At 47.6% G+C, this 23866-nt stretch overlaps 1 protein-coding gene across 1 annotated transcript in view; it reads right to left on the reverse strand.

Moving 5' to 3' along the window:
• Positions 1–7751, reverse strand: part of LOC133343480 (collagen alpha-1(XVII) chain-like) — a 48129-nt gene extending 40378 nt beyond the window's left edge. The window contains 8 exon segments of the mRNA XM_061553131.1: positions 388–468; positions 2694–2726; positions 3411–3621; positions 3623–4155; positions 4805–4882; positions 6936–6989; positions 7296–7384; positions 7552–7751. Coding sequence (XP_061409115.1) covers positions 388–468; positions 2694–2726; positions 3411–3621; positions 3623–4155; positions 4805–4882; positions 6936–6989; positions 7296–7347 — 1042 coding nt within the window. The 5' untranslated portion in view covers positions 7348–7384; positions 7552–7751.
• Between the last annotated feature and the right edge of the window lie 16115 nt (positions 7752–23866).

The following is a 23866-nucleotide window of genomic DNA, read 5'->3' on the forward strand; positions in this document are numbered from 1 at the left end:
GCAGCACGGGGGGGGGGGACGTCAGGTGAAAGGAACACAAAGGAGAGGAGAGGAGGGCGTGCTGGTTGCACATCTATTTTGTGGGTTTTGGGTGGTCTGGGCCACCCGCCGCCGCCACAGCTCCAAGCAAGAAACAGTAGCGGGAGCTCTGGAATGTTCTCCCTTCACAAAGTTGGAAAGAGAACAACAACAACACCACACACAAAGAATCGGTGCAAACCCCTCCCCGCCCCCCCCCCCCCCAAAAAAAACCTCAGCTGCGTGTTCGTAAGAATTGCCCTGAGGTCTCAGAGTTGGGGTTGGGGTGAGACACGGCCAAGGGTCACTACCCATCAATTATATCCGATGGTGAGTGAGGTGACACTTGAGGAGGAGGGGGGGGCTCACCCGGGCTGGGCGGCGTGGCAGGGGTCACGCCCGTGGACTTGCGGGAGGAGTGAGCGGCTGTGGTCACGGTCGTGCCGGACTCTGTGGATGAGTCGAACGCGAACCACGAAATCACTCACGGGCGTGCACACCAGAGGTCACAACCGGGTACCCGATACCCGTACCCTACCCGATACCCGGCTACCCGTACCCGGCTACGGGTACCCGTTTTCGACCCTGGTGCGGCCGGGTACGGGTAGACCGTGAGTCACTGGTGATTAACCGTTTGTCACTCATTTCCCAACGTCTTGTCTCTTCTCACAATTCAAGTTCCTAGAATCAACCCACCCGCGCCTGCAACATGGCTTCATCCCAGAGGTCGCAATCAGGTACCCGATACTCGTACCCGGCCGGGTACGGGTAGGGTACGGGTACGGCCGGGTACGGGTACCCGTTTGCGACCCTGGTGCGGCCGGGTACGGGTACGGGTAAGGAATCAAAACCCGTTTGCGACCTCTGGTGCACACACAGTACCGAGACGGCAGAAAAAAAGGGCGCAGGTCGTCATTGATTAGCACAATCGGCACTTGTGATCAATGCACGTCTGGGCCAATACCCCCACCCCCTCAATCTGCCCGCCAAAAAAGCAAGCAATTCATTAATTTGGTTACATTCCCCCACATCAATATACAGCACTGCTTTGTGTGAAAATAACGGTTATATATTTGAAGTCTCCAAGTGAAAAGGCCTTCCACACCAATTTGTTTAATCGAGTAAATGGTGTTTTGGTTTCAATTTACCGAATGTCAGGTGCGGTCCCGTTAACAATTGCCGCTCGGTCGTCTGGCGTTATCGGCAAAACCTCATTCACAGGCATTGTGGGCTTATGAGTAACCGCCATTGCACATACACAGACACACCCGTTAAAAAACAAATACAAAATTGGCAGTGTATGTTGCTTTTACATAAAGGTCGTAATTATAATATATATGCTCAAAATGTCCCCCCCAATATTTTGGTATAAAAAAATGAGTTGCTATGCTATGTAAAATAACAATTTTCTAAACCTTGGCCACAATATCTGGACTTTTCTTCATATAAATCAATGCATAGATTTCTGTTTATATGATTGTGGTTATGGTTGTACTTTATTAATCCCTAATCTCTGCCATTACATACAATGAAACAAGAAATGGTAAAAAAGTAAAAACAGAGCAATGTAATGCAATACACTGTTCGACATTATTGTAAATAAAAAAGTCCATCCCATGTGTTAGTGAAGTTTTTAATATTTTAGGCAGGAAATTATTTTTCAAATTAAATTTATTTTTTGGGTTGGGACACCCAGACACCCTGGAAGATTTGGTCACCCCCCAATGTTGACTTCATGGCTACGGCTTTGTTTTATAATTTACAAAACGCGCACAACGAGAGTTCGCGAAGAGCGTCAGTTTAAATGTGCGCTGCGTCCCCAGCGGTTTCATTAATGCCCGCGCCAATAGCCGGAGAGCAAAATGCGTCCTGATGTCTCGACAAGCCCCTCCGAAGCTGCGTTCCCGCCGACTTTGAGCCAAGTTCAGCATCGATTTTTGCGATCCAATAAATCGCGGGGGAAGTGCGTCTCACTGTGTTAAATCCTGCCGCACAGGTGATGGGATATGATGAGTTTGCGGCGGGGAGGAGGGGAGGGCAGGGGGGTGCAAGTGAGGTGGCAAGAGGATGTGGATCGGGGAGCGACACCTTGAAAATTATTGACGTCTAATTACACGTGCCCCCCCCCAACCTCTCCAACCCTCATGCTGTTTACTACTTTTTTCCCATGCCCCCCCAATCCCTCCCACTTCACACTACGCCCGCCCCCCCACCGCTCCCCTCACTCGCTCGCGCACTCAATACACACACAAAGTGCTTGCCACAAATGAGCCACAATACCTTGCTGATCTCGTCAAGGAGCATAAACCCTCACGTGAACTCCGGTCATCCTCACATCGGCTTTTGGCTACCCATCGAACAAAGACGGTCACTGCATCGCGCGCTTTCAGGTGCGCTTATGTGGCCGTCTGGAACGCTCTTCCTCTAAATATTAGGAAGCTAGTGGAGATATTCACTTTAAAATCTAGTTTGAAAACTTTTTTTTTGAACTGCTTACTGTGTTTACTTTGTTGTTCCTCCATCGCACCTCCGATTACCACATTTGGCTACGTACAGTGCGAAAGAAATTCAACATACATACACACACTCATTGGTTTAGCTTTGTACGACCGTAGCGATTCTCGCAGGGAAAACTATTTACAGCGCAGGGAAGCAGATACATTCATCGCACTTACTGGGCGGCAAGGCGGGCATCCCACTGGGTGACACTGTGAAAGTGAAACATTGCATGAATTATCATCGCAGCAGTCAGCAGCTCCCGAGTAAGAAATGGGTGCGTGTGTGTGTATACGTGTGGGTGGCGTACGCGCTTAAAACGATGGTAACGGTGGGATGAGTTCTACGTTGTGCCCTGCAGGTAAATATTATACCGCTGGTTTGCACGAGCAGATTTTCTTTGAGCGAAAGCATATTTGATAACTATTTATGACACGTTACGTGGCGATGGAGCGCGCTTGCCAGTCAAATCTGACAAGCCATCAGCATTTGTTCAACAAGCCTGCACACTGTTGATGAGGCCAATAATGTTTAAATATGGTCCACAGCTGTGCCTTCTTAAATAAAATAAAAATACTGTTGGATGATGTTGGTCCGGACGGAGAGCCCACAACCTCCTCACTAAACATTACGTACATAAATGGTAAAAATGGCAAGAACGCCTTAATATGCTTTATCAATACAAATTGCAATTTTTTATGTAAAATTACATTGCGAATGCAGATAAATGCTGTGCACACGTTGATTTTGCAATGTCACGAACGCGCATGCAATACCCAGTTATGTTAATATCAAGGGTGTCAGGGTGAGCTGTGACGTGCGATGTGGCTGATGGTGAGAAGTGGTGAGGAACGATTAAAGGTTCTGCTGTAGAGAGCCCCACCACCCCCGTGTACCTGTCTTCTCCACGGCGCGGCTGGTGACCTGAGTCCCCGACTGACCACGACTCGGACCGGACACCAGAGATGACTGATGAGTCACCTCGCCACCTCCTCCTCGGCTGCCGGTGCTGAAGGTCGCGCCCACAACGGGGCCGTGCTCGATTCGTTTGGTCGTGGTCTGGATGACACTTTGGCCCACGGCCCCTCCACCACCACCACCACCGCCGCCTCCGCCACCAGCTTCCACCACCTCCGCCGCTCGTCGTGGTAGAATGAACGACCTTGGTGCCTCCACCCCCAATGAGCTGCGCGTCGGACGTTGAGTGAGCGTAGGAGAAAGAGCCGGACTCACCGCCTCTCACCTCGCCGGCGAACGTGCGACCCGAAGACCCCGAAGACAGATCCAGCCGGTCCCTCGCCAGCACCTCGCCACCTGCCGCTGCTCCCGACGAGACGAAACCTCCTCCACGCCCCGAGGACCAGGCGGTCTCCACCTGTCGGCCCGCCGTGGTGAAGCCCTGGGCTTCCCCGTCAGCGCCGCCGTAGCGGACTTCTTCGTAGATCGCTCGTTCGGCAAGGCCACCCCCGGCCCCCGCACCAACCGAGTCAAAGCTCAGCAGCAACCCGCCGCCGCCGGAGCTCCACGCAGAAGACGACTGAGAGAGACCGGCGGAGCCGGACGCAGCCAGGTCACCCTCCTCCAGGATGAGAAGGTCGGTGTGCTGCGAGCCCCCCGCCCCCCCAGCCGTCACCTGAGCCCCTGGAGGAGGAGGACACGGCGACGATGATGGAGGAATGAATTTGACTCCGAGCGACACGCCGCAAAAACCACGGACGTCAAACGTGCCGCTTTCCACCTTCGCAAATTCCTCTATTAACGGTGTGCTTTTTTTGACAGGTGATTTGATTTTTTTTCTTGCGTGTCCTCAGAGTTATCTGCGCAGGACACTCGACCCGCCCGAGGCAGCAGGTGTATCTTACGGGGGGGAAAAAAACCCAGCGTGTTTATTTGCTGCTGCTGCTGCTGCTACTGCATATCTGTGGTTTTTGTGGGCTAGCCGAAGAATTCGCCAACAAATATTGATCGGGGTATTTCTGGATCGTATTTTACGTTTCGCATTTAAACAAATTTAAACAGATTCACTTTAAGAAAGAAAATAAAAAAATCATACGTGCTATCACGTTAAAGTTGATTTACATTTGCAGGTAAAATCTTGACTTAAAGCTTTTGTGACTGCAGGGATTCATATTCATTGGGTCTTTCGGTAAAGTCACGTTCAATAATAATAACGTTTCAATCGCAACACAAGCGGTCGAAACGTCGTCGTTTTTTGTTATTTTATTTGAACCTATCTACGTGACTTTACCGAAAGACCCAAAGAATATACATTTGCGGGGTTCACAAATACCTGATCCAGACACGCTCAGGCCTTCGAATGAAATCTTCTTGTTGGATTTTTGGCTGATCATGCGTGCCGATGGATCCGCTAGAGAAGACAAAATACAATAATTTGAAGTAAAAATATATTAATGAAAATCCGAACTTAAACTAAATTTCAATTCGAAAGATCCTCATTGTACATTCATATCAGCGAGCGTGTTCCAAATCACCATCCAATAACCAGCACATTTCTCGACTGAAAATCAGTACAGCAAATAGGATCAATGAACATCCACGCGTGTCGTTGTGATGAAGCCTGCACTCGTTTTAGTTTCCTTGCTCTTTACGCTTAACGGGAGGAAATTAACAGTCATTAGTTTACATTTTTGCCCAATGTATTAATCTCCTGGACTTATCTAAAGCACAACGCAGCTGAGACTTTAGATGTAGAGGGATGATTAATATTAACGGCAAACATCGCAGCACTAATTGACATTCCCGCTCCCAGCTTAACAGGAAGGATTTCGCCACCAATATTATCCATACGAGGTTTTTTTGGGTCAGATCGCATAAATATAGATGTATCGTTAAACCCGCCACCACCAGACACTGCCAATTAGTAAGTTTTGTCACGTTAACAAAACAGGCTCATTCGTTACTAGTTCAGCACACCGGTGTGTTGGAGAAACAACCCACAATTGTAAATGTTGTGGGTTCACTCTCCAACATTCTCACTCCCGGCTGTGGATTCCTCCAATCGCACCCCTTTGATGCATTTATGGTTCAAGGAAACATCTGGCTGTTGTGCTCATGTGCACAGCATGATACAAATGTGTAGATAGATGCGTGATTGATGGACTGCATTCATCTAGTACATCGAGAAAAAAACATTTGTCTCGTTTTACACGTTTATTCAAAAAAGGTATATCGCTGCTATTGATTATAACTTTACCCCAACATAAAAGCGAACTATATTGTCAGATGACATGTCACACCGTCCAATTAATATTCAGATACTTGCATTGAGATGGAGCGATGAAATCAGCTCGCGTGCGAGTGCCAGATGGATCGCTGTTTCCAAAGGCTGGCGGCGGCAGGGGGTGGCCTTTATCCAGCAGTGGATCGCTCATGGCTAATGATGATCATGGTGACTCGCATCGACTGAATTAAATGTCTATCCGCACGCTCTATTTGCTTGTACCTTAGCTCAGTGTCAGCCCGGGAGCACAGAGGAGCCGGCTATGGGTTTTATATCAGAATCTTTATTTAGACTGGAGAAATCCAAGGAGCCATGAAGCTCTTTTCCACAGATGTCCAGTAAGGTGCCATGATATATTGTGCCAGGATGACTGACGGCGTCGAGACTGAGTAGGAACGTGGCCCTGAGCACTCTGAGTCATGGACACGGTTCTTCTTCACATGCGTCACCGGCCAAAGATACAAAAAAAAACATCCAAGCGGGATGAAATCGCGTCTCCCGTGGGGTTTTTCCCACATTACCTCTTGTCACACCACCTGTGGCCTTCATGAAATGGTGGTGATCGAGATGGATGGGAGGCTCAGAGGTCAGAGTACAGAGCCAGCACGGTTGTTGAGCCTGGAGTTGTATCCTGGGTTTCAACTTGCCCATGACTAAACCCGAGTATCAGCCTGGTCACCAATGACCACACAAAAACACTGCACACGTGAAATTGGTTCTGCGCTTTCATGTGGATACATTTCAATTCCGAAATGTATAATGTCACGTGACCGTCTCAAGACAAGAGTCGGTGGGAAGGCCACTTTTAGGGATTTTTTAGAAGTTCTGTCAAACAATCTCTTTGGCACCCTTTCTCCCACTGGTCGGATCGCACTTCTCGTTGCGATTTCCGAATAGATGCTTAGTGTCATCATTACATGATGCCAGTAACACAGTACCATCATGGCATGATGCCAGTAACGCAGTGCCATCGTGACATGATGCCGGTAACACAGTTAGAACCAATTGAAAAAAGACATAAACAACAGAAATAAAAATTTTACGGTGGCAGTTACAGACTCTTGAAAATGCATAACAGATCATATGGATAGACCTCTCATGTAACTAGTGTCATCATCCCTTTGTCACTCTAATTTGTTGAATTACATCTTAAAAGCGTGTGGTGAAGCGCACAGCTCACCTTCTGAAGTCTGAATTATGGTTGTCCTCCCAGTTTGCCCTGGTGCTGCAGACCCTGTATGAAATCAAAGCACAATCGCAGGAGGACCGTGCAATTACACGCAGAGATGTTTTGATATTTTTATAATTATTTAACCAGCTAAGCGACGAGGCTTGCTGACAATCGCTGGGAGACCAACCTGAACAGGAACTCTGACAATATTTTGTTCGCGGAACAGAAAGTCGGACATCACGGCGAACAACACGCGGGTACAGCCCGCAAGTCCGTCCGAGAGCCGTGAAAACCCAGCAGAGCAGTGTTAATAGGAACTTGCAAACCGGGCGGTGGTGCGCGCCTTCGCCCGCCGTGGATCACGCGTACCGGACTGAACAAAGAGCCGGAGATCCTGTAGCGCTTTATCCAGGTCGGCCATGGTTCACGGAGAGCGGCAGAGACTCGGGGAGACCATGCTGCGGATGCAGAGTACAATTTGTCCAACAAGCACAATAAGCGCAACGAGCGCGTGGCGTCGGCCTCGCTCGTCAGAATGCACGTGGCATTCTAAGAAAGCTGCGGATATTGAGAGCGCAAAAACGACGGAGCTGCACGAGGTGGCGCAGCGAGTGCGCATTCTCACCTGTCCCCGCGCCGGTTCACTCACACGTCTCCCGAGTCGAAAGCCGCATCCGCCACCTCGATATGCACACGTGCAAACCAAAAAAAATCTACGAATTTCAATAATTGGGTCTAAAACAACAAACAAACAAAAACGATGGGGTTTAACGCTCGCGACTGTCACTCATCCGGGAACGAGAGTGAAATGTGGCTCCTTGGCAAAAAAATGGGGGGGGGGGGGGGCGTTGCAGTGTCTAAGACAAAAAAACAACACATCGTCAGATATGGACGAATGGCCCTGAAGCTGGTATTTGCAGCACTGTTCTTGCTTGCCCGTCGGCCTCCATGTGCAATTCCTTGCATATCCCACCGACAGTTATGCAGGTAGACACAGTCGTCGCATTTATCCGAACCAAACGTGAAACTGGTCCTGGCCTGCACGAGATGTGCACAAGCAGAGTTTTACGATCTACTTTTGTGCCATTCTGTCACGTAACCGTTAACTGAATTTAATGCCCATACTAACACCGGCCCTATAATTATGAGGAGCATCCTGGGAGGAGTTGCTAAACAGATCACATTCAGCAGAGTGAAGAGTCCTCCATAAAACATTGTCTTCTGGTCTATTTCAATAAATTGTGTTACGAATTAATATCTAATATTGTTGCCGCAAGCCAGTGGGAGGGGAAACCATGACTGAGAGAGAGAGAGAACGGCCACCGTGGAGATGGAGCGAATCCATCGGTGCATTGCGAGACGGTGCAGGAATGCAACGACTTGGGGATGCCTCTATCTAGCAGTGGAGAGATCAAGTTCAAGTTCATTTATTAGGTATAGCCCTGTGAACCATTCGACGCTTGAATCAAGGCGGATGACAATGATAATCAGCATAAGCCAGTAAAAATTAACCCGTAAAAACAAAGTTTTTCACTATAAATCCTGTATATGCGTGGCATCGGTTTTATTTTATTATTCATTTCTGTTTTTCTTGAGTAAGAGTTTCATTTTTTTCACATTGGTATTTTAAATTAAATATGAGGAAAGTCGTATATAAGGATTATAAGGTTTTCAGTTTTTGTATGATTGTTTATATTGTACATTTTTGTTGTTTTCTTGAATAATTTTCTGTGTTTAGGAAAAATATATGATTGTGTTAGTGAAAATGTATTTTTCCTAAAAAGTGGAAAATTTTGGAAAAAAATTTTCACGAAAATAAATTGTCACGCACAACGAGTCTGTGTGCACAATGTCAGCTCGATTGGATCACGGGAAGTGGGTTAAAAAACGACAGAAAGATTTGCACGGTCGTAAGCGCGCAAGCAAGCAAGCAAGTGAACTTAATATAAAGGATTTAAAAAAAATACCCCGATGATTGTACCCAGACAACGGTAACTTAATATGAACTTGGAAATTGCCCTGCAGAACCTCACTCAATCTGGTTTCAGTTGGCCCTCCTGTTACTGATATTGGTGATGCTCGTTGAGGGCCTTCACCTTGTCCTTCGGATCATATACCAAGAGTGTCGTTTGTGTCGTGTCGTCAAATAAAGGCACCATGATGAACTCTTTTTCAGGGCAGTGGAATTCTCTATGTGTGGAGAACGACACGCGAGCATTGACATCACGGAATATTTCCGAGATCCCTTCAAGTGACCCCTGGTACTCAGGGCAGCACTTTCTCCCATACCCTGGTGCAGAGTAATGTCTGTGGGATGATAGTCAAGCTAATATTTTTTTTATTCTCAAAGCTGGAAATTTTAATTAGCCAGATTCATTTACGGAACCAAATTTTATGATGGCTTTTTGCGGAGTGATTTGTGATCAGGCGCAGACCATCAACTCGCTACACTTGAGAATCAAGGTTATACTGGTAGGAACCTCCTAGTTACACCAGCCCACAGGGGATTATTGTATCCGTCCGTCCGTCGTGCAGGGAGGGGCTGGGTGGGGAGGGAGGGGCTGGGTGGGAGTGGAGGGTGGGAAGGGGCTGGGTGGGGAGGGTGAGGCTTGGGTGGGGGGTGGGAGGACTGGGGCTGGGTGGGGAGGGGCTGGTCACCCCGTGGTGCCCTTATAAAACTCAACGTTTAACCTACTCACGCCGGCTTGTGTCCGCCCTCACAGTCGGGTATATTTGCGGAATACACCACGCCGCCGTTGACCCTGGCCATTGACCGAGCAACCCAACGTCCCTACCAGCTCCCTCCGCAGGAATGTGTTACACAGGCAGCTGCTGCCTGGATTCGAACCCAGGATCTCAACAGTGCCAGCTCAGCACTCTGATCCTATGATCTCTCAGCCACCTGGCCACCCAAATACATTTGTAATGAGAGGACAAATATTTAAGTTGGTTGGAATAACCGATTTCAATGCTTTCAATTAAAGCATTCTACATTGTTTAAAAATTACTATTAAACTAATATTTGGTAATATATACCTGTTCATACATTTTTTAAATATACAAATATCCTGTGATAAAGGTACAACATTGTAAGATGATAATAATGCCATTAATTATCTAGAAAATTCTCTAATTTAGGATAGTCCTGCATTGGGATGTTTGGTCAATTCATTTTAATCTAGTGGTTTGTTCGTGAGAGAAAATCGGAGTGGCGGGAGTAAAGAAAACATTCACTCATCCACACAGATGGGTTCACGATCCCACTTGCTGTAACTGCCATCTCCTAGCCATCTCACAGCCCAGGGAAGTTGGAAGAACTGCTGACCTTCTAACCATTTAAACGTTGGCTCCTCCAACTATTGTACAATATTAACGCCCTCTCATTACTCTACGTATTGTAAGGCGCATGAAACCTTGGCCCTTTGCATCGTCTCAGTTGTAAGGCAGCAACTCATAACATTGACGGTGGAATGCTTTTAGATTGGTGCGCTTCAGCCACCGTGGGCGTGGGAGATGTGAACTCGCGGGGAGTCGCCGTGCTGCGCCGCGCTACCGCGCCCGTTGTGCATCGACGCCTCGTCACGCGACAACCACGCTTTCGCGACTCTGCATTCAATTATTTCATGAACAAAAAGTCAAAACACCCGCTGCCGCATTGAGGCGGAGAGATTGACCGCCTCCAATGAGTTCGAGCGGCCCGCGGCTCGCGCGACACGTTCACGGAGCGGCGGTTTTATTTTGTCCGCGAGAGAAGCGCGCTTTTGTGTGTGCGGCGTGCACGCTCACCCCGGATTCGTGTTTATGCAACGCGCCAAGATTCTTCAACTCCCTCTCGTTGGCTTGTCCGTAATTTAATTCTATCCCGGGATGAATCTCACCACGGTGGAGAAATGTTATCTTTCTTGCCTGGTATGCAGGAGGTCATGGGTTCGATCCCGACCCTTACGCCTGTATATTTGGAGTTTGTGGTGTCTCTCTCCCTGTGGTTGAGTGGAATTTTCTCCGGGTCCTCCGGTTTTTCTCTTCCACATTTAGAAGCATGCGTTTATATAATTTTGCTGCGATCAATTTCCACGTAATAAGCCACTTTGTTGCGCTATCATTTTTGTCCAGTTCGCTTCTGAAGAAAGAGCAATACAGCTCAGCGGACCTTACCTGGTAAAATAAAAATAAAAAGTTTTAATTCGATTTGTCCTGTGTGTGACTCACGTATCTATGAGGTGGCCCCTGCAAGTTACTGCAAGTACGATTTGGAGAAAATATCTAATTGCGATTTCTCTGACATTGCGATTTGATCTGCGATTACATTTTTAAAAGTCAAGCTTCAGTTCAATATTCACTGTGTAATAGATTTAAAACATGTGATGGAGCATTACCACCTGATACCATCAAACTATGAACTGCTGTATACTGTATATTCTAATGCAAGGATGAGAACTTAAAATAAATTAATTGCTTCCAACATGCATTTATTAAAATGTTCTAATTGAAATAGACAATCAAACACCTGATGACGATTGCTTGTGTTGCGCTCCAAACGTCGTGATCTATTATTTTTCTACCTACGTGACTTTACCGAAAGAACCAAAGAGTATGGATTCCTGCAGTCACGAAAGCTTCAAATCAAGATCAAATCAAGATAGAACAATTGTTAAGTTAAATAAAGTTATAATAATAAAAAATGAAACAATTCAATTTAGAAAGTAACAGGACTTTTCAAATCGCAAAAATCGCAGCATTTGCGATTTGCTAATCGCATTGTTTCAAATTGCGATTTCGATTGGAAATCGATTAATCGTTCAGCCCTCGTCCACACACAGACTTGCGTTGTTGACAGCAGACCACAGTCAAAAACGATTCAATAAAAGAGGGGAACGATAATAACAGTTTGACGTGGTTTTGAAAAAGTGAACTTGATAATGGAACGCAATGTTTCCATATGTACTAAGGAGGATGCTTACAATCAGTGTGCATCACCTGCCGAGGATACTGACAAAGGAAATGGAACAAAAGCTGAAAAATTGCGCAAAGCACGGAGGGTTACGTACTGAGAATTACACCGACCGACGGAAAAAACCAACACGTGGATCAGGCAATAAATACGAGATATAGTGACTGTTTAAAAAGGTTAAGTGGGCTTTTTGGCAGGACATATCACTAGAAGAGATGACGGACAAGACTAGTGTCAGAATGTCAGCCAAAGGAGGTAACGTAGATCAGCAGTGGCACACCAGGGATGAGTCAGTTCGTGTGCAGGAGTGAGCTCGATTGTGAACATTGCAGGACTTAATAGGGATGGTGACGGTGTTGGGATGCCTTCATCCGGCAGTGAATAGACCATGGCTAACGATGATAATGATGACGCATGTGTGTACGTCGAACTTCTTTTGCACCGTACGCAGACAACCACGCTGATCGGAGGCGCGGGATGATGATGATGGTGATGATGAAGAAGACGATCAGGCGAGCGGCTCCTTGCTGACGGAGCACATTCGTGAAATGGCTTTCACGCACCGATGCCACACGGAGTACACGAGTGCGGTTTGCGTTCGTGAAATAGGGGTGGTGGTCGTGGTGGGGGGAGAAGGGTGCCACCTTATCAGCAACACCCACAACCCCGCGAGGCAGGGCAGCGTGAAGAGTCGCGTCCAAACGCATCTGCGACCGCACGTCTCGCGCCCAGTGAGTCAACCGCGTTACAGCGCATAGCTGGGAGAGTAGACATTCCATCTATGCACACACACACACACGCGTATGGTGTTGATATATATTACAAATTAGCAGATGTTTAAGCAGCTCATTAAAATCAATTGTTACGCTCACAAAATGGCAATTGATGTGCCAGTTTTACATTTTTACGCTCAATTTGGATCATACACCGCACTCGTCCCCTCTGATTAGCACGGTCGGGTACGTACGGTGCGAAAAAAGTTCAACATACATAAATCACAATCCAGTGAGAGACTAATGCCTGTTTGCAGGCCAGGCGCCGAGTCACCTTTTGGCCACAGAGACAGCTACTGCTGGGGGTGCCCTTTCAAATGGATTGAGATTAGAAGTTACGTAACTCGTTCAGATGTGCCCAAGCATACAGGAAGGGCCTTTGTGTGAAAACAAATAATTCTCGTTGTCGTTTTTGAACAAAACCTGCACAAAGATACAGACTAAACAAGAAAAACGACAACCTAGGCTGTAACAAGAAAACTAAAACCGATGCCTGAATCGAATCACTACCCCCAAACTGTGAGCAAACATGGTTATACAATTCGTCGATGTTTCACCAGCACACTGAGTCACTTTATTTTCGTGCTTGATTATTACTGAATTACTACGCCATTTGCTGTGTTACCCATAACGTGTTAAAACGCACACATGAATAAAACACTAAAACGTTGAGTTGCCCACATGCTCATGCTACGTTCCCACATTTGAGTCAGATGCTGGTGGTTATTAGGGGTCGGCACGGTTTGAACCGACTCAAACTGGTTTAAAATTGAGCAAACCAAACCAAACCAGCGACGACTGAACCAAACCAAACCAAAACCAAACCAAACTAAGCTAAACCAAACCTCTTGAGTTGGCTTGAACCGAAAAGATGCGCGGCAAACAATATTCGCATTCAATACAAATATCAAGTGTATTAATCGCTAATTTCTACGCAGGCTTTCTTCATATTGAGATTCACTAGCAAGTACTGGACGACGATGTCGTCCACAGCCATCTCCTCAAGCTTGGCACGCCCAATGTCCTTGAACGCAGTGTGGTAGTTCAATGGCAGTGAAACCCCAACACTAGGCAACATCCGCGCCCACGAGCGCACACACATCTCGGCCTTGAACGTGCACTTGTGCAGGTTTGGTCGGTCGAGAAAGGAGCGCTTGGCGGCCGAGTTTGCTCTCTCGGAGGGCACGGACGACGCCGGGATAGGCAAATAGTCGAGGGCCACGCGTCGCAGGCGCGGGTACTTGCCGCCGTACAGCTTCCACCACTCGACGACGTCCATGCTCAGGTCCTGAGTCGGCTCAAGCAGGAAGCGGTCGACCTCGGAGGCGGCGCCGTCGTGAGCGTTGGGCGCGTAGACCATGTCAAAGAGGATGTTAATGCCGCCACGCGGCGCCGCCTTCGGCGCCGCGTCCGTCGTCAACGCTGGGTAGCGCTGGTTGAGAATGTCCGTCATCATGTCCTTGATATTGCTGTACTCGGTGCTCGAGGCCGCGGGCTTGGGGTGGCGCAGGTCGAGAAAGCGGGCGACGCGGCTTGGTTCGGACGAGAGAAGGTCGCTGTACTTGACCATGTAGTCGGAGATGGTCACGGCGGCCGAGCTCACGACCACATGAGGACTCGGGCGGTGGGTCATGCAGTGGCTCAAGAGAGCCTCCTGCGCCGTGATGGCGTTCGAGATGGTGCAGTACTCCTCGGCGCCCATGGCATCGGAGATGGCCGCCGGCTTCTCCAAGAACTGGCAGAGCAGCGCCGCCTGCTCCCACTGCTCGTCCGACAAGCCGGCCTGGCTCCGCGACCAGCCGGGCTCAAGGCAGATGGCGTCGATCACTTGGCGCTGCCTTAGCGACGCCGTGAGCATCACGTACGTGCTACCCCAACGTGTGACCACGTCGAGGCAAGGCGGCTGCAGCGGGCACTTGAGGTAGTGCCGCGCGAGCGACGTGTAGGCCGCCCTCTTCGTCTTGCTCTTGCGGATAGCGCCGAGCGTCGCGCGGAGGCTGCGCAGCAGTGTCTCGAACGTGCCGAATGAGGCCTTGACGCCGAGGTTGACGCAGTGCGCGATGCACCGCAAGCAGCACGTCGAGCGCAGGTTGCTCCCCTCGAGGAGCGTGAGGGACTTGGCGGATGCGACGGCGTCAGAACCGCTGTCGGTGACGACGGCGAGCAGGCGCGGCCACACGCCAAAGTCGTCGAGCAGCTCGTGCAGGCGCTGCGCCATGCGCTTGCCCATGCCTTCGCCCGGGGCCACCCAAAAGAAGTCAATGATGCAGTTGCACATGGAGAACGACGCCGGGTCCATCCAGTGGAGGGTGACCGAGAAGAAGCCGGTCATGGCGTCGTTTGTCCAACCGTCGTAGGTCAAGGAGACGCAAGAGCCAAAAGTAGTAAAGTACTGTAGCACGAGTAGCTTGAGGACGACATACATCTCGAGCATGCGGCGCTTGACCGTGCGCTCAGACTTGGGCTCGTAACCTGGGGCAGCTCGTTGAAGAAGAGTCGTAAAGGGATCCGATGTTACGTGTTTATGGCCTAGACCACTCGTCGCGATGTACTCGGCGACAAAGCTGTCCATGGCCTTGCTCGCGTGCGCTGACATGGGCGTGGCCATCTTGGACTGCACGAGCAAACCCTTCCCCGTCGGCGGCGACGTGACGACCGTGGGCGACTCGGGGTCGACGATCCCATGGGTCTTGAGATGCTTGATACGGGTGCCCGAGGAGGTGGAGCCCGCGTACTGGAGGGTGCAGATCTTGCAGGTCCGGCTCTGCACGTCGCCCGCGGCCTGGCTCGTCTCAAAGTACTCGTCGTGCCACAGCGCTCGGGACACACGGGCCTTCTTGGGCTTGGGCTGCGTCGCGGTCTGCAGCGCTGCGGCGCCGAGGGTGCGCATGAGGCTCTGCCGCGTGTCGCCGCGCGTGGCGTCCGGGCTCTCACGTTCGCTCGCCATCGGCTCCTCGTCGCTACCGGCGTGTTTGGTCTCTTCCACGTCGTGGATGAGATACCTTGTGATGCTGGAGCCGCCGGGGATGGCGCCGTCTTGAGCCGCTCGAGCCATGGAGATGCAATTGCAAAGTGAATTCGCAGGCAAAGGCAACTACAGCATGTCCTTTCGTGTCGCCTTTACAACCAACCAAACTAGTTTGAGCCGGTTCCACCCTGTCCGAGCCAAACCGAGTCGGTTTTCGTAGCCCCAAACCAAACCGAACCAGTTCAAACAGAGCCAAACCAAACCGATTTGGTTCGGTTCAAACCGCAGTTTGGTGGTTTGAGCCAAACCGTGCCGACCCCTAGTGGTTATATTGTTACTTTGGAAGGATTGTGGGAAATAGTGATGACTTGGGGGGCCTTCATCCAGCAGTGGATTGCACACAGTTGCTACTGATGCTGCTGATGACTAAACACATTCCTGCGGAGGGAGCTGGTAGGAACGTTGGGTTGCTCGGTCAATGGCCAGGGTCAACGGCGGTGTGTTGTATGCCGCAAATATGGCCGACTGTGAGGGCGGGCACAAGCCGGCGTGAGTAGGTTAAACGTTGAGTTTTATAAGGGCACCACGGGTTGACCAGCCCCTCCCCACCCAGCCCCAGTCCTCCCACCCCCCACCCAAGCCTCACCGTCCCCACCCAGCCCCTTCTCACCCTCCACTCCCACCCAGCCCCTCCCTCCCCACCCAGCCCCTCCCTGCACGATGGACGGACGGATACAATAATCCCCTGTGGGCTGGTGTAACTAGGAGGTTTCTACCAGTATAACCTTGATTCTCAAGTGTAGCGAGTTGATGGTCTGCGCCTGATCACAAATCACTCCGCAAAAAGCCATCATAAAATTTGGTTCCGTAAATTAATCTGGCTAATTAAAATTTCCAGCTTTGAGAATTCAAAAAATATTAGCTTGACTATCATCCCACAGACATTACTCTGCACCAGGGTATGAGAGAAAGTGCTGCCCTGAGTACCAGGGGTCACTTGAAGGGATCTCAGGAAATATTCCGTGATGTCAATGCTCGCGTGTCGTTCTCCACACATAGAGAATTCCACTGCCCTGAAAAATAGTTCATCATGGTGCCTTTATTTGACAACACGACACAGACGGCACTCTTGGTATATGATCCGAAGGACAAGGTGAAGGCCCTCAACGAGCATCACCAATATCAGTAACAGGAGGGCCAACTGAAACCAGATTGAGTGAGGTTCTGCAGGGCAATTTCCAAGTTCATATTAAGTTACCGTTGTCTGGGTACAATCATCGGGGTATTTTTTTAAAATCCTTTATATTAAGTTCACTTGCTTGCTTGCGCGCTTACGACCGTGGGGGTGACCAGCTCCTCCCCACCCAGCCCCACCCCTCCCACCCCCACCCTGCCCCTCGCTACCCTCCCCACCCAGCCCCTCCCCACCCTCCCCTCCCCTCTCCACCCAGCCCCACCCCTTCCATTTTTGATGCACGACGGACGGACACAATAATCCCCTGTGGGCTGGTGTAACCAGGAGGTTCCTACCAGTAATAATTGTATGTGCCCATCAAAGCCTCTCCGAGTCTATAGACTATTATTTTTCACAAGGGTCCGGAATTGGGATATTTGTCCATTTATGTTTGATGTCTTTTCTGCGTGTGGGAGGAGTACAGTGAGAAACTAACCCGCTTAGGAGGAGATATTGCGCCAAGGTCCACACACATGAGTTCATGCACCCATTTGGCATTCTGTCCACATACTTATAGTGTTACTTTCAAGTTAAAGCCTATCAAAGCATGACTTCAGAGGTGTTAAATTTATCTGGCAAAATTCCGAAAGAGGTCATTATACATCTTAACTCCGGAGCTGAAAACCAAAATAACAAGAAGAGGCATTCTTTTGACAAGTCGGTAAGTAACTGCATATTTTTAAGAGCCACGGTGCGAGTGAATAACGTCACGAAGCGGTTCTGAAAGAGTCTCACGCCCATGCCAACGATGCTACGCCACGAGCTGCAGCGTCGTCACCGGCTAGGCGACTCGGTGGATTGCCCACGAATTGGCATCTCGTTTTTGCAATTTCACTGGGAAAAATTAACCCGTAAAAACAAAGTTTTTCACTATAAATCCTTTATATGCGTGTTCAATGGGCCACAACCCAGCCCACATTGGTCTTTGAAACTGGCGGCTAGAGTCCTCTCGTCCTCTGGCTTGAGATGGCTGCCACATATGGGTCAGATGATTGCCTGCCACCATTAAGCAATTGGTAATTAAATAAATAAATACATTTCCTAAAAAGTGTTACATTTTGGAATTTTTTTCACGAAAATAAATTGTCACGCACAACGAGTCTGTGTGCCAAATGTCAGCTCGATTGGATCACGGGAAGTTGGTTAAAAAACGACCGAAAGATTTGCACGGTCGTAAGCGTGCAAGCAAGCAAGTGAACTTAATATAAAAGATAAAAAAAAACCGTACGGCAGCGTGCCCAGAGCTCACAGCGGTGCCGCACAGCGAGCAAGACGATACGGCCAAGTCCGCCACCCGGCATCACTGTGTTTCGCTCCACTCACATCTCAGCAAAGCACTCCTGGTTGTAAAGCACACGTTTGAAAATGTTCCACTTTAAGGGCACAGCTTCCGAGGTATAGCACCACGTGTCATTAAACGCAGTTAAGTTCACAGGGCGCAAACCGAGGTGGACAGCGAAGTCTGCAATAAGTATTGCAATCCTCCAAACTCCCACTCCCTTATTATTTGAGGCCAATTTTCATTGCTCTTTGAGCCCGCGTCGTATCTAGGGTGCGCGTCTTCCCTAATGTCCTCCTGGTATTGCTGTGAATACAACGTAGTAAAACGAAACGTACTTAAGCCGACGGTAATGAAAGTGGCACCGAAAATAAAATTGTTCACAAACAACTGTTTAGAAATGTGAATCATACCCGGTATGTTGTTTCTTGGTGCTGATGGGTTGTTTTAGAAATATCGAGACGGATATGTGAAGGAGACATTGCAGATTTATTTTGTTATTTATGTTCTCTACAACGACCCAAATTATGAAATCTAGTTATTTTTAAGACATATCACAATGTCAAATATACATTTGAAATATACTCGTCTAAAATTACAAGAGTATTAAAAACAGAGATTAAATACTGACAAGTGAAATATAAATAAAGACGCTTTTTTCAAAGTGTTAAATTTTGTTAAGTATTCAGAATGTAACACATTTATACACTGCAATCTGAAAACGTTAAATATTGTATTACATTTTTGTTGGGAAATTATAACTTAGGTTCACTGTCGGCAAACAATTTGCACTCTACTGTGTGATAAAACAAGACATCATGCTTGCGTGCTGTTAGTGCTATAATACACAGGGTACTTACAGAGGATTTACTAGGATACATTTCTATTCAAAAGTTAAAAATAACCTCTATTACTCGGAATTATATATGTGTAAAATATAGATTTCAGCCAAACAAGGCTAAAAGGTTATGTTTTGTCTATGTATGTATGTTTAACGTCTTTCTCACCATACATAGACAACCACAAAACAAAATATTAAGGCAATTTTATATATATGGTGAAAGTTCTAAATATGCACATGGGTTTATCATAGATTTCCAGTTTAAATATTGTACCAAATACATTGAAGATTTGCTAGAAGTATTTAAAATAGTATAAATAAAGTTCTGAAATTAGTAAATATTCATGTGTCGATGATGACTTATGGTAAAGTAGAATTGAATATGTACAAAAACTTTGTTACTGGATTAAATATTTTGTATGTTAGTAAATGTATTTGGAATAAGCAAATTTTATCGGAACATGGCACAACAAATGTACGTAATTTTTAAAAACTAAAACTCAAAATACAAATTCAATCATGTCATTATTTAAATATTATAGTGACATCCATTTTATAAGTTTGCTTCTCTAGGCAATTAGAGTTGGAGTAAATTCGTGTAAAATTTAGCTACCTTTCGATTTAAAGCTTTCGTGACTGCAGGGATTCATCTTCTTGGTTCTTTCGGTAAAGTCACGTAGAAGGGAAGTAATAAAATAATAAAAATAAAACATAATAAAATAATTCTCACGACGTTTCGGCCACAACGCAAGCAGCCGTCCTCAGGTGAAGAATGAAACACCACCAAGCTTGGAGCGTATATTTAGGCGCTCTTCTTCCCCCCTCCAACCCAGCTTAAATATACGCTCCAAGCTTGGTGGTGTTTCATTCTTCACCTGAGGACGGCTGCTTGCGTTGTGACCGAAACGTCGTGAAAATTATTTTATTACTTCCCTTCTACGTGACTTTACCGAAAGAACCAAGAAGATGAATTTAGCTACCTGTTGACTTGCGTTTCTTAAGTATATGTGTATACGTTAACCGTCGTGCTTTTGCCTCTGTAAGTATCTCTGTCCTCTCTTCTGGGGCGATGTTGACGTGCATCTTGTATCATAGCGGCCTGTGATCAACTTCTTTTGTTGAGTTTGCGAAGGATACAGAGGTCTCAGACAACCGAGGGCTTTGTCTCTGACAATCAAACCAATTCACTTACTCGCATTTCAATTCGCGCTCCTCCACGTTCATTCCCTGGGTTCCTTTTTGAAAAATAATATTATTTTGACGTCTGCAAAAACTAATATTGTACATATTCTTTATTCTCATTTCTCACCGTAATGCCAAACTTACCAATCACCCTCTTGTCTCTGCTCCTGTTATCTACTCCAGCAATCATCACCCCTTACGATAGTGTGATGTGTTTCACCATTGCATTCAAGCTGGTGAATTTCTTCGTACATTTGGTCGACTTTCACATATTTATGGCTTGTTGTCCGAGCGCACGCAATATTTTAATTAGTTTAAAACATAGGGCAATTAAAATATACGTTTGCAGATAATATTTTAATTGTCTGTAAACGCAGCAAGTCCGTTCAAACAAATGAAGACGTTTGTTGAAGGGGAACGCAACATAAGCACATATCACATTACGTTTAACAAGGGGCTATCATTGAAGAAACAAAATGTTGAAAGCAACTGGAATGCGACAGCAGATTGGGAGTGCTGCTTGAAAACTGATCTCGACAATGAAGGCGAATAACCAACGTGTCTAACGGATAAAGAGCTCAATCACTGTGGCATTACCTTCTATGACACACGGATCAGAGACATGACATTGACAAAGAAAACAGAGGGGCAACACTGAGAATTGTACTCAGCCGTGCCCCTCCGTGGACCAGGGAGCCAATGTGAAGCGGAATCATATTTACTGTTGAGAGAGAGTGGGCTTGGTTAGGGCACGTCGCCCCAGGGGTACGAGATGGTTGATGGACGAGACCGATGATGGATTATCAACCAACGGAGGCTAGGGTCACGCGTGAGAGGATGAACCGCCTCAGAGATGAAGTGATCAGGTGTGTGTATGTCGAACCTCTTTCGCACCGTACGTAGCCCACCGTGCTAATCGGAGGTGCGGGGAAGGGCGACAAGCGAAACACAAAAGGCAGTTCTAAAGAAATTAGTTTTTTTTTATCTATTTCTTTAGAACTGCTTCGAAGCAGGAGTTGGATATGTTGAATCATGAGAAGCGCGATGCATGGCAACCACTTGGGAATGTCTTCATCAAGCAGTCATGGCTTTTGATGATTTTATAAAGACTAAAAGTAAGCCTACAAAATATGCAGAAAAAACTGGATTCACTACCTTATTCTAAAGACGCAAAGAAAATGGCCATTATCAGTCCAATTTTGTTCAGAACATCATCTCGCCAAATACAATCACTTTCCCCTCCACGAGTCCAAAAAAAATCGCATACTAACAAACAAACAAACGAGTCTTTAACTTTAAACAGCTAACACCGAACCGAATCGACAAAAAACGTTTAAAAAAATGTGTAAAAACAAAACAACAAGAAAACAAGCCTCAAGCTGGGGCTTTGTGAACGTGACGATGAATCCCGACTGACAGCGCAAGTTCAACGAGGCTCCCCCTCCCCAAGCCCCCCAATCCATCGTGACAGTGAGGTCCTCCCCGGGGGCAAAGCTGCCACATCTGGCCTGCACGCTTTGCCAGAGGGGGGGGGGGGGTTCTAAGACATTCCTAAACAGCGTCTCTCCGCAGCGCGCAACACGCCAGGCCACTCGCTCTTCTGAACAGTTACAAGACAACAATCCACGCTGACTCACTCGGAGCTGCAAATCACGCGGGTGAAGCCAGAAGCCAGGTCTTGAAGCGCGCTGGAAGGTGTGACGTTTGTGGCTGCTGCAGCTGCTAAAGAAAAACAATCTCAACGTCCCTTGGTGTGGACCAATCAGTTTCAAGGACAATGCATATATTATCATAGTGTGTTTTTTGTTTGCATTTGACTGCAAGTATTGTGGTTATTGCAGACATGAATCCTCGTAAAAAGGTTTCAGTTTTGTTGCCAGAAAAAAGGGGGAAAACTCTATTATTATAATCTCAACGATGATGTTGTTGTTGTTGTTGTTACCCGTCACTTGAAATACGGGGGGGGGGGAGGGGGGAAACATCATCATGTATTCACTCACACCGATGCCCATGGGGGCCCTCTTTGTGACTCGGAAAACGATTAACATGTTCTCGTGAGAATAATGAAGTACACAGGTCAATCGTATGTAACATGAGCAAATATCACACGCATGAGGGCACATGTGTTGGCCATGTGAAGGGTGTAATTGAAATGAACTTTTATGCAGGTGCTGGCTCTAGGTATACATGTGTACTACTACTACTAATCTACTAATAATTACATTTGGAAGGTGTATTTCATCCGTAGATCTCAACGCGCCATACCAGTTGGCCTTGAGGCTACAGAAGTACTGCAAGAATAATTATTTCACACACAACACAGGAGAGAGGACACCTGTAACATTTTGCAATTGCTCACCACTGCTGAAGTGTGCAACAACGAGAACAAATCTAAACGGGGTTGTTCCAGGAAGCTGGTTTGCATCGGTGGTGACCGATACGTGGACCACGATCCACGCGTGGATTGCCAAATACAGTCGTGCCTAGCTTCACGAACCTACTTTCCACGAGAATTCACCGCAATGAGCAATTTGAATTTGGACCAATTTGGTTAACACGTGGTAGGCTTTCGCGACCAATGTAATCCATAATAGAGGTTTTATTGGGTTAGATCGCGTAAATATTTCAATGTGTAGTTAAATCCGCCACCACCCGACACAGCCAATTAGAAAGCTAGTTGTAATGGCCATTTGTAATTACTAGCGAAACGTCATACTCAGATGATTAATGGTGTGGCTTTGCTCTCCAACACACCAGTGTGCTGTACTAGTGAAGTGCCAGCGTTTCGGAGACAAGAGTTTGCAGGAGGCACCTTCTTTTTGAACACCTTCACACTTTGCAGGTTCGCCCTCACGCTCTCCCTAGTCGTCTTGCCTAGCCTAAACACAACCCTGACCATGAAACCCTAATGGTGCTGACGGAGACAGCCAACAACTATCCGGCCGCGCAGTATCTTGTGATGACGGCAGCGACGACGAGACGAGTCCACTCCCAGAACCGGCAGCCCTGAGCTCCCGCTCTCAGCTCCTTTTATGCTACCCAGCGTGGCCTGGCTCCGCCCTGGGCACGCCTCCCTTCTCGAACCCACTAGCAGGTTCCAGGAGCTTCCAGATGGGGTCTTCCATGACCCTTGCCCCAGTTCCTCCGCCCTGCCGACACACCCGTGTATATGCTCACCGGCGTGTGTACTGTTTGTCCACCGCAGTTGCCGCTGCTGGACAGCAGCCAGCGCTATTACACTACGCTAGTAACGAATTGGCATGTTCTGTTTAGGTGACAAATCTTACTAATTGGCTTTGTCGGTTGGTGGCGGGTTTAACGACACATTTATATTTACGCGATCTAACCCAAAAAAGCCCCTGTATTTTGGACCAATTTGTTCGCAAAACAAGCAAATATGTTCGCATAACGAGCGGAGGACCGATTGATCGAATGTGTTCAGTGGCGGCAGGGGGCGCACTACGGCCTGCAGCTGTTTGTTTGCCGCTGTACTGCGCTGCGCTGCGTGAGCGCGTGGGATTTGCCGTGAAGGGGAACGGGGTCTCGTGGTGGCACTGCAATGGGTAGGAAGGGGGGGGGGGGGCAAGCACTGCGGTTCTCCATATGTAGTGTTACATTTGATATTTTATTTCTTTGTATTAAAACTATTCATTGTATTTCTCACGTTAAAAAAAAATTTTCGAGAGTGGAATATTTTGGGGCTGAAACGTCA

Source organism: Lethenteron reissneri, chromosome 17 (genome assembly GCF_015708825.2).
Source record: "Lethenteron reissneri isolate LAM-NWPU_2019-01 chromosome 17, ASM1570882v1, whole genome shotgun sequence".
In the NCBI taxonomy this organism is placed as follows: domain Eukaryota; kingdom Metazoa; phylum Chordata; class Hyperoartia; order Petromyzontiformes; family Petromyzontidae; genus Lethenteron; species Lethenteron reissneri.